Source organism: Gracilinanus agilis, chromosome 4 (genome assembly GCF_016433145.1).
Source record: "Gracilinanus agilis isolate LMUSP501 chromosome 4, AgileGrace, whole genome shotgun sequence".
Lineage (NCBI taxonomy): Eukaryota > Metazoa > Chordata > Mammalia > Didelphimorphia > Didelphidae > Gracilinanus > Gracilinanus agilis.
The window spans coordinates 119,444,105-119,455,987 of NC_058133.1; the positions used below are offsets into that span (position 1 = coordinate 119,444,105).

General features: G+C 34.7%; 1 protein-coding gene across 1 annotated transcript in view; it reads left to right on the forward strand.

Annotated features, from left to right (window-relative positions):
* RPS6KC1 (ribosomal protein S6 kinase C1) overlaps nucleotides 1–11,883 on the forward strand; it is a 203,602-nt gene that overhangs the window by 56,456 nt on the left and 135,263 nt on the right. The window contains exons 5-6 of the mRNA XM_044674955.1: nucleotides 6,667–6,713; nucleotides 10,764–10,857. Coding sequence (XP_044530890.1) covers nucleotides 6,667–6,713; nucleotides 10,764–10,857 — 141 coding nt within the window. The remainder of the gene's footprint in view (nucleotides 1–6,666; nucleotides 6,714–10,763; nucleotides 10,858–11,883) is intronic.

Below are 11,883 nucleotides of genomic sequence, written 5' to 3' on the forward strand. Positions count from 1 at the left end.
CCCCATGCCGACGCACATTTCCACTGGTTTTATCATGTGTCATTGATCAAGACCTATTTCCAAATTGTTGATAGTTGGATTGGTGTGGTAGTTTCGAGTCTACATCCCCAATCATGTCCACCCCAACCCATGCGTTCAAGCAGTTGTTTTTCTTCTATGTTTCCTCTCCTGCAGTCCTTCCTCTGAATGTGGGTAGTGTTCTTTACCATAAATCCCTCAGAGCTGTCCTGGGTCATTGCATTGCTGTTGGTACAGAAGCTCATTACATTCGATTTTACCACAGTATATCAGTCTCTGTGTACAATGTTCTTCTGGCTCTGCTCCTTTCGCTCTGCATCAATTCCTGGAGGTCTTTCCAGTTCACCCATTACTTCCTCCTCCCATCCTGGCTCCACTCCAAAGGCAGAAAAAAGGCAGTATCAAACCAGTTCTCAGTCTTTATCCTTCTCTCTACGTTATTACGCTTCCTGCCTATGTGATTATGTAGCAAGGAAACAAGGGAAATGTAGTTTCAAGGAGCCCTAAATGTCCACAGGAAGTTTAGATCAGGGACCTCAAAATTAGTTCAAGGATCCCCAAATTTCCAATATCACATTACTAATATATACTCTTATGTATTGATGACTTTCATTAAGATTTTGTATAGAAGAAAGAGTACACACACAGGTTAGTAATATTGATGTTCTTTCAGCACATTTTGTTTGGAATTTAATAAGGCTTGAGTTTTTTCCCATACTTTTGGTATCATTCCCATTTCCAGACATCTTGGTTATCAGTTAAAATCTTTATAATTGTCCTACTTCCAAAGAGGATCTCTTCTATATATACTTACCCCCAAGTAACTCTTTCCCCTGATTTTGTTCTTTATTATGACATTTCTTTCTTATTCTGAACTTGATGTTAAGGTTTAAGGATAGTTATTTCACAGTCCTTGATGGAGAAAACAATTTGTTACAATAATTTTTACAAATATTTTTCCTATTTTTCTATTTATTTTCCTTCTGTTTTCATCTTTAAATGCTCTTTGGATGATTTTGATTATTTGAGAATCTTGCCAAACTTTCTTTAAGCTGGTTTTCTTTTCTTTTGTTTCTCTTTACTTTTTGAGTTCATACGGCTCATAATTATCCTATTACTCTTTTTCTTAAGGCTTAACAAATTTAGATTCTATTCCAGCATTGCTTTTGAAAGCCATCTCTTTTTAGCAAGGAAGTTAAATATTTGTTGACTCAGGTGCTTTCTGGACTCTGGTCTTCTTGTGGCAGTTAATATTGATTAGAATTGTGGATGAGATGATTATAGTTGGTGGCTAATGTTTCCTACCTGATGTAAAAAGCAACCCACTTGTGCAGATCCATTTTCTTTCCATAGTTTAATAGCTATCAATGATATACTTGGAAAATGAACTTGCTGTTTTACTGGTTCTGATCATTATAATTAAAAGAAAAGTAATTTCTCTATGATCTTTCAATAACTAGATAAAATGATATTTTAAAGCAGGGCCTCTTAACCTGGAGTCTGTGAATTTGTTTTAGATACAAATATTTTGACAGCTGTATTTCTAGATAATTGGTGTTCTTTGTAATCCTATGTAATTTATGCATTTAAAAATATTCTAAAAAAGTGTCCCCATAGATTCATCAGACTAACAGATAGGCCTATGAAACAGAAAAGGTTAAGGATCTCTGTTTTAAAGGATACTGTAAGCTCTTGTTATATTTAGATTATTAAAAAAAAAACAACCAAATAAACTTTCACCTTGACCATTATTAATTTATACAGATTTTAGTTCAAAATTCAGAATTGGAAGAGACCTTAGAGGACATCCAATTCATGTAACTCATTTAGAATATTCTTTTTTAGAATTGCAAATAAGTGGTTATTCTGTTTAAAGAGCACCAGTGAGGATGAACACTTTATCTATAAAGGAAACCCAAATCACTTTAGGATAGCACTAATTGTTAGTAAGTTTTTTCTAACTTTAAGCCAAAATCTGCCTTTCTTCCTCTTTCATCTATTTTTCTACTTCTAAAAGGTATTAACATCTCTAGGACAAAGAAACAAGGAGTTATGGGTAGAAAACAGTGACTTATTGAACTGGTTGACTATCGAGTAAAGACAAAAAGAAAAAAAGTGAAGCCAGGAATAAGCTTGGGGAGGTTGGAATGGACTGGAGGTTAAATGATGAAGAAGACAATGCCTGTATAGGTTTAGGAAGACTGAGGCAGAGGTAGACCTAGAAGAACAGAGAATTATGATCAAAGAGGTGAATTTCCGAGTTGATACTTTTAAGTGATGATGAGACCTAAGGGGTTATGTAGGTGGAGTGAACCTCAAATAAGACTTTAGAAATCATCTGGCAGCCAGGAAAATACCTAATCAATCTCTTGGACCCATAAATTTTTTTATGGGTTGGGGGTGCCTTTTGAGATGGAACACTCATTCATGGAGAGTATGGCCAGAGATGTAAATGTTTTCTGAAGAGAGCCATCTTTCTTTGAATTTAGGGAAATGGAATGAATATGAGAAGAAGAAATCTAGGATAAAATTGAGTTTCTTACTGATAGTGTAGGTTTTTTTGGAGGCACAATAGAAAAAGAGAGCAAAAGAGAATAGGGATTATTGTGTTGTTAGGAGCTTAACCACTCAAAAATGCCTTTGGCCTCTGAAATGATCATGAGGCCTGCTGTAGCTTTCTTTTCTTTTCTTTCCTTTCCTTTTCTTTCTTTCTTTTTTTTTAAACCCTTAAATTGTGCCTTAGAATCAATCCTGTGTATTGGTTCCAAGGGAGAAGAGTGGTAAAGGCTAGGCCAGGGGTTGGCAACCTTTTTGGCCGTGAGAGCCATAAACACCACATTTTTTAAAATGTAATTTCGTGAGAGCTGTACAGTGCTCACAGTATGCGCTCCTGTAACAGCACCTGAAAAAAAAAATTGACTTTATGGCTCCTGCAGAAAGAGCCATATCTGGCCCTCAAAAGAGCCAGATATGGTTCGAGAGCCATACGTTGCCGACCCCTGGGCTAGGCAATGGGGGTTAATTGACTTGCCCAGAGTCACAGAGCTGGGAAGTGTCTGAGGCCAGATTTGAACCCAGGACCTCCCATTTCTAGGCCTGGCTCTCAATCCACTGAGCTACCCAGCTATCCCCCTGCTGTAGCTTTCTTGCAGTCCAGGATAAGGCCTCAGATACCAAGGTAAAATAGGAGCCAAATGCATTCTCTTTAACAGTTACTGAGTCTCATCTCAAGATGGTAAGAGATGACGCATGCTCAAAAAATACCACGTATATAGAGCTCCATAAGCTGATTTTCTGAGGCTTTGTCCTGGATTGGAAGAGACCCACAGTAGACATCTTGATCATTATGGAGTAAAAATGTATTTTTTCAGACTGTTCATTGACAAAATTTTGAGTAGGTACTGCTTTCATATGTGGCAGCCACATATGTGGCCTCTTAAATACAGAATTATAGATGATAGATGGACAAGAGAATTGCCCATGGGTTATTAAATGTCTTTCCAAAGGGAATAAGATAATCCTCTCTTAGTGGAGTCAAATGAAGCTTCATTGAGAAAATGGCATTTAAACTGGACTTTAAATGATTGGATTGAAATTAAATAGAATTGTCATGGAAAAGAGAGACATAGGAAAAAGCATGAATAAAGGCAAATCATCTAAATTGACTGAGGCATAGAATTTGATAAGGAGAGTATCATAGATTTTGAAAAGTAGGATGACTAGATTGTGGAGGACCTTGAATATCTGACAGAATAATTAGAACTTTGACTTGATATGTAATATAGTAACTGAAGGTTATTTATCTTTGGATGATAAGACTAGTTGAGGATTTATTTGCCATAGGTGTGATGAATGAAGTAGAAGTGATAAGAGAGGTCATAATTGCTGAAACAAGGTCTTTGAAAAGGTGAGAGGTTCTCCAATCGACAAATGGTCAAGGGACATGAATAGGCAGTTTTCACACAAAGAAATCAAAACTATCAATAAGTACATGAAAAAAGTGTTCTAAATCCCTCCTGATTAGAGAAATGCAAATTAAAACAACTCTGAGGTACTACCTTATACCTATGAGACTGGCCAATATGGCAGAAAAGGAAAGTGATAAGTGTTGGAGGGGATGTGGTAAAATTGGGACACTAATACACTACTGGGGGAGTTGTGAATTGGTCCAACCATTCTGGAGGGCAATTTGGAACTATGTTTAAAGGACTTTTAAAAAAAATGCCTACTCTTTGATCTAGCCATACTACTGCTGGGTTTGTACCCCAAAGAAATAATAAGGAAAAAGACTTGTATAAAAATATTTAAAGCTGCACTCTTTGTAGTGGCAAAAAAATTGGAAAACAAGGGGGTATCCATTGAATGGGGAATGGCTGAACAAATTGTGGTATCTGATGGTGATGGAGTACTGTTGTGCTGAAAGGAATAAGGAACTGGAGGATTTCTATGTGAACTGGAAAGACCTCCAGGAATTGATGCAGAGTGAAAGGAGCAAAACCAGGAAAACATTATACACAAAGGACTGATACATTATGGCACAATCGGATGTAATAGACTTTTCTACTAGCAGCAATGCAATGACTTAGGACAATCCAGAGGAATTTAAGAGAAAGAACACTATCCACATCCAGAGAAAGATCTGTGGGAGAAGAAACATAGAAGAAAAACATATGATTGATCATGTAGTTCGATAGGGATATGATTAAGGTATTTATGTTAAAAGATCACTCTATTGTAGATACGAATAACATGGAAATAAGTTTTGAACAATGTTACATGAATAACCCAGTGGAATTGCTTGTCAGCTCTGGGAGAAGGGAGGGAAGAGGGGTGGGAAAGATCATGAATCATGTAACCCATGGAAAATATTCTAAATAAAATTTAAAAAAAAGAAAAGGTGAGAGGGAATAGGATCAGGTGTATAAATAAGGGGAATGGTTTTAGCAGAAAGTTAGGGATATCTCTTCTGAGATGAGATGAAAAGAGGAGATAGGAGGTGAAATTACTGAAGTTTTGGAGCAGGAGAATAAAGTGAGGGAAATGGTGCTTTTAGAAGAGTAATATGGCAGAGTATGTAGGATACATTAGGGAGTGGAGAGACTGAAGCCAGGGCAGCCAGTTAGGTCGCTGTAGTAATCCTCCATATGAAATCCAGTTTGGAAGATCACAGATTTAGAACTGGAGTGAACTTTAGAGGTTAATTAGTCCAACTCTCTTATTTCACAAATGAAATAATTGAGACTTAGAGTAAAATAACTTGGGATCACACAGACAAAAGTGGGATTTGAACTTGTGACTTCTTAGTTTATATGTACCACTGTAACAATTCCTCAGAATTATGGTTTCTAAGGCAGGATGGCCCAGTGAATAGAGCACTGGACTTGGAGGCAGTTCTTAGTTCAGATACTGACTTTACCATTTACTAGTGGTCACATGTAGCTTTGGACAAATTGTTTTACCTCCCTGAGCATCTGTTTCCTCATCTGTAAAAAATGAAGGAGTTGTAATAGATGACTTTTATCTCTCTCGGCTCTAATGTTTGAGTTATAATTTAAAAATGGTTTGGACTTGGAGGTACATTGACTATTTTTTTTAAACCCTTACCTTCTGTCTTAGAATCAATATTACATATTGATTCTAAGGCAGAAGAGTGGTAAGAACTAGGCAATGGGGGTCAAGTGACTTGCCCAGGGTCACACAGCTAGGAAGTATCTGAGACCAGATTTGAACCCAGGACCTCCCATCTTTGGGCCTGGCTCTCAATCCACTGAGCCACTCAGCTGCCCCCTGCATTGACTATTGTATAAGATATTCTTAGATGTAAGCTGAGATCTTTTAAATCTAGTTCACATAGGCATCAAAGCCATATTATCTAAATTACTGCTTGCTAAATGAACAAAAAATATTCCAGTTTAGTTCCCCAAAGACCCAGCTAACAAAGTGGAAAAAATAAAGACAGTTAACCTATGTTTCAGCACTCCTCAAAATGTAAAGCAGTATAGAGACTTATGATTGGGAAAAGGGAGTCAACTAATCAACAAATGTTTATTATGTGCTAGATATAGTGCTAAACTAAGCAATGGGGATACAAAGGAAGGCAAAAGTAGTCCCTGCCCTCATGGGACTTACATTCCCTTTTTCTATGTATTTTAATATCATTTTATTGAATTTCTATAAAATATATTATTAGTATTTAAATTTTCCTTTGTATTATATCTATAAGTTGATTTTATAACATTTCAGACCTACTTAGAGAACACACAACCAATCAGCACCATTCTCCAGCAATTTAGGATAGGTGAGTAACACCTATAGGGAACATTTTTGTCTTCAGAAATTTTTTCTTTTTTTTTAAATAATTTTTCTTTTTTGTTATTCTATAGCTGACAAACACCAACATTATTATGTACCTTCCCAAGTAGTCCCATTCTCCTGAATTTAAAAAACAAATGAAAACTTCCATTGATTCAAACAAACATATTGAAGGAAAACGAATTTACATACTTATCACAACAGAAAACATGTCTCATTCTGTATATCAAGTCCATATTGGTTAGTTTGCTTCATCATTAGTCCTCTGGAGTAATGATTGGCTATTGCACTCAGGTCTTAAGTCTTTGAAAATTGTTTCTCTATGCATTATTGTAGTCATTGTATACTCCTGCATCTGCTTCATTTACTTTGGGCTCATTCATGTAAGTATTTTCACATTTCTCTGAATTCATACCTTTCATAATTTCTCATGGCACAGTAATATTCCATTACATTCATGTATCATAATTTGTTCAGCCATTCCCTAGTTGATGGTCTACAATAAATATTTTTGTACTTGAGGTTCTTTCCCTTTGTTTTTGATCTCTTTTGGGATTTAAATGTAATAGTAATATCACTGGGTCAAAGGATGTGCAGTATTTGGTGTCTTTTAGGGAATAGTTCTAATTTACTTTCTTCAATGGCTGACCTTCCCAAAGCCCCTCCAACAATTGTTGTTTTCCTTTTGGTTTATCTTTGCCTGTCTTATAGGTAGTGAAGTAGAATCTCAGAGTTGTTTTAGTTTGCATTTCTCCTATTCTTTTATTCATTTCTTTTATTCTCTTATTCTTATTCTTCTATTCTCTTTTTATTGCATAAATCTTATTCTCTAACATTTTTTTCATATTACTTCTAGCTTTCATTTCTTTTGAGAACTGCCTGGTTGCATCCGTTGGCCATTTATCTGAGTGAATGGATCTTGTGTATTTAAATTAGTTCTCTATATATTTGGGATATCAGACCTTTATCAAAGAAACAAAATTCAAACCCTTCTAATTTTATGTTCGTTTTTATTCTGAGCTTAGAAAACACTAAATAGAATGGACATTTGCATGTTTATAGATTATTAATGAAACTGATAGTCCCTATTATGTACCATTTCCTTTCCTTTTTACTTATCTAATAAGATTTACATGTAGTTTTCAAAGCTGTCCTTTTCTGATCTTATTTTTTACCTTTTTAAAAAATTATTTTTTCTCTCCCTTAAGAAAATGCCTCAGTGACCATCTTTGAAAAGAAAAGTTCTATCTCTATTCCTTTGCTCTCTGGAGCAACAAATCACAACCTCCCTCTAACCCCCTCCCCCGACCTCCCTAACCCCTCCTCCCCAAATCAAAACAAAGCCTTTGTTAGGAATGGTACCTCTTAGGACAGACATGCCCTTCAGTAAGGAGTTCAGGGACAATGGGTCAAAGATTGGCGGCCAAACTAAGAGTAAAGAAATATTTTAGCCAGCTAAAGAAGACTACCAAGAATAGTTTCTGCTTCTTACAGATAGATTTTGTTTTTCTGACTTTTCAGGCTCACTTAGGGTACACTGCTAATCAGCAACATTTTCCAGCAACTTAGGACAGATAATTAGTAATACCTTTCACGGATGAGGGAGGGGTAGAGAAGGGAAGAATAATTTAGGAGAAAAAAAGAGGAGCTTTTGGAGGAATATTTGCTATGCCCTGACGGGTTTTGTTAGAATGAAAAAATTCCCTGTTCAAGGCAGAAGACAAAGGGAATTGACCAAATCCTTTTAAAATCATAAAAGAAGTCCTAAACAAAACTTCAGGGTTAAGGTAACCAATTAGACAGAGTTGCCATGAGTCTCTTATCTCAGGAAAACAAATTGTTGTTACAACAGTAGTTAAGACTTATCTGCTTTACATAGTTTTGTTTTATTTTATTTCTTTTTACTTTCCACCATTAGGCCACCAGTTGGCTTTGGTATTTCTACATCAGGATGTTGCAAAATAATTTTGGTTCCCATTTTTCTTCCATCGTTAAATAAAATAAATCCCCATGTTGGCTGTGTCTGAAAATGTATGTCTCATTCTACATTTTGAGTTCATTACTTTGTTATTAAGATGTTTTCCCTTTTAATTTTACAAGCATCAATTTTGTCATCTTCTATGATCGTCTCCTGTCTGCATTGTTCTCCTGTTTCTGCTTATTTCACTTTCTATCAGTTCATATAAGTCTTTCTAGATTTTTCCAAAATGACTTGTTCATCATTTCCTATAGCACAATAGTATTCAGTTATAATTATATACCCAAACTACATAAAGATGCTTTTTCTAAAACCATATAACAATCTCCCATGGTATAAGCAGTTCCAAAGCATTTCAGGATGATAAAAAGTCTCTGGCAATGGGTTTAAATGCAACTGACAATGAAGTTCCCTTGGGTTTCATGAGCTTCCCCCTGCAATCCTAAAAATTTTCCAGAAGACCTACAACTAAGTCTCATATCATTTTATTTGAGAGCAAAGCTAACCACGAACTGCTCCAAATCTAAACAACTGCGTCCTTGTTCAGAGTGGTCCTAATTGTTTTTGTGGGAACGTGAAAGATTAATTCATGCTTCCTCAATTCCACCAATGTCTTGGCCTATAATACTGAATAAAGAGCCCTTACTCCATTAGTTTGGAGTTTTGAGGTTTATTGAATCATATATTACTCCATTTTTATTTCTCTATTTTCTGTATATAATCTGTTGCACTGATGAACTTTTCTAATTTTTAAAAATTGCTACCAAATGGTTTTGATGATTAATTCTTTGTTGTAGCTTTTATATTTGGTACCACTGGGTATTTCCTACTTTTTTCCCTCCATTATTTCCTCTGAGATTCTTGACCTTTTTTTCTTACAGATTAATTTTGTTATTGTTCTAGCCCTACAAATTAATCCTTTGGATGATTTTTGATACTTTGGCATGATGCTGAATAAGTAAATTAATTTAGGTAGTGTTGTAATTTTTATTTTATTTCAGCCATTTAGTCAGTACAGAATACAAAATCTTCTATTCAGTGTTCAAAACCCTTTATCTTAGGCCCTTTTCTGGTCTTATACCTTGGTACCTACTCTTGGATTCAGTGACACTGGCCTTTTCTCTATTTCTTTAACAAGAAATTCTATATATCAGCTCTGGGCATTTTTCTCTTGCTGTGGGAGGTCCCATATTCTTCGTCTCCTCCATCTCTTGCCTTCCTTGTCTTCCTTCAAGTAAAATCCTGTCTTTTATAGTAAGTCATTCCCAACCTTTTTCCTTCTGTTAATTATTTACTATTTAACTTATAGATAGCTCATTTGTACATGTTTGTTTGCTTGTTGTCTCCCCATTAGACTTTGACCTTTTTGAAAGTAGGGATTATCTTTTGCCTCTTTTGTATTATTTAGCACAGTGCCTGACACCCAATAGGTGTTTAATAAATGTTTATTGACTGACTAAAAGGAAAGAATGCTTCTAAGTTGATATTTTATGAATATGAGTAAGTTAAATTTATTATTTAAAATTTTATTGATATCTTTTATATCACCATGATTTTCAAATATATTCCCTCCTGGAGCCATCTCCTATAACAAAGAATTAGGAGGGAAAAAAATCCTTTCAGCAAAATTAAAATTAAAAAATTAAATCTGACTATTCATTGTCCTACACCTATAGTTCCCTAACTGTACAAAGGAGGGGAAGGTGCATTTCCTCAATTGTTCTTCAGGCTAAGCTTGGCCATCATAATCACATAGCTTTTAGGGTTTTTTTCCCAATTAACAAAAAGTCTAAGAACAGTTTTTTTCTTTAATAGCTTAAATAGTTCTAGTAGTTTAAAACAATCACTAAGACTTTTTGGGTTATTTTGTATAACTGCATCCTTTTCTGTATCCATATTCATTGTTATAATTATTTTATGAGATGTTTATGTATAGCAATTTATTCCTCATTTGATGGGCATCTACTTAATTTCCAGTTCCTACAACAAAAAATGCTGCTATAAATATTTTGTTAAATATAACAGCTGAATTGGGTCCCTGGGTCAAAAGATATGGACATTCTTGTTATTTGTTTTAGCATAATCTCAAATTGCTTTGTAGAATTATTTGAGAAATTCACTACCACCACCAGTTTATTAGTTTGTTCTTAACTGATTAGAATTGAACTCCCAGATATTTATTATGGTAAATTTTTTTCAACAAACTTGATTTCCTGCTTAAATACATGTTATATTAGATTTTCCTTTCCCATTTCTACTCATATATTTGTTAATTCTAAAATAATAATTTCCATAAATTAAGATATATTGTTATGAAATATATATTGTATTTAAAAAAGAAATTTATTCTGTAGTCTAAAGTACTTTTTTCTGTGGCAGCCATCATTCATTTCTTAGTAATTTACCACTTTACATTTAACTGATTGACCTGGAATATATCATGTTTTCATTTCAGGGTGGAGAAATTCATGATGGTTCTGAATTGATTGGCCCTGCTGAACCTTACACAGATTCCCTCATTGACAGTTTTTCTGATGGTAGTTCTGAAGGTTAGTAGATGCCTTTTCAGAAATATTTGAGATATTTGTAAATCATAAATATACCTTTACAGTCTGGTCTTGCATCAATTTCTGAAAGTCTTTCCAGTTCCCATAGAATTCCTCTAGTTTATTATTCCTTTGAGCACAATAGTATTCTATCACCAACGGATACCACAATTTGTTTAGCCATTCCCCAATTGAATGACATCCCTTTGTTTTCCAATTTTTTGCCATCCCCAAAGAGTGCAGCTATAAATATTTTTGTACAAGTCTTTTTCCCTATTATCTCTTTGGGGTACAAACTTCATAGTGGTACAGTTAGATCAAAGGGCAGGCAGTCTTTTAAAGCCCTTTGGGCATAGTTCCAAATTTCCCTCCAGAATGGTTGGATCAATTCACAACTCCACCAGCAATGCATTAATGTCCCTAATTTTGGCACATCCCCTCCAACATTTATTACTTTACTTTGCTATCATGTTAGCCAATCTGCTTGGTGTGAGGTGGTACCTCAGAGTTGTTTTGACTTGCATTTCTCTAATTATAAGAGATTTAGAACACTTTCTCATGTGCTTATTGATAGTTTTGATTTCTTTATCTGAGAATTGCCTATTCATGTCCCTTGCCCATTTATCAATTGGGGAATGGCTTGATTTTTTTGTACAATTGATTTAACTCCTTATATATTTGAGTAATTAGACCTTTGTCAGAGGTTTTTGTTATAAAGATTTTTTCCCCCAATTTGTTGTTTCCCTTTTAATTTTGGTTGCTTTGGTTTTGTTTATATAAAACCTTTTTAATTTAATGTAATCAAAATTATTTATTTTACATTTTGTATTTTTCTCACTCTTGTTTGGTCTTGAAATCTTTTTTCCCACTCATTATTTATAATTTAAAGCTCTGCATAAAGTAAAAGTTAAGATTCCCAAGATAAATACATATATCTGTCTATCTATCTATCTATCTATCTATCTATCTATCTATCTATCTATCTATCTATCTATCTATCTATCGTATATATGTGTGTGTGTGTGTGTG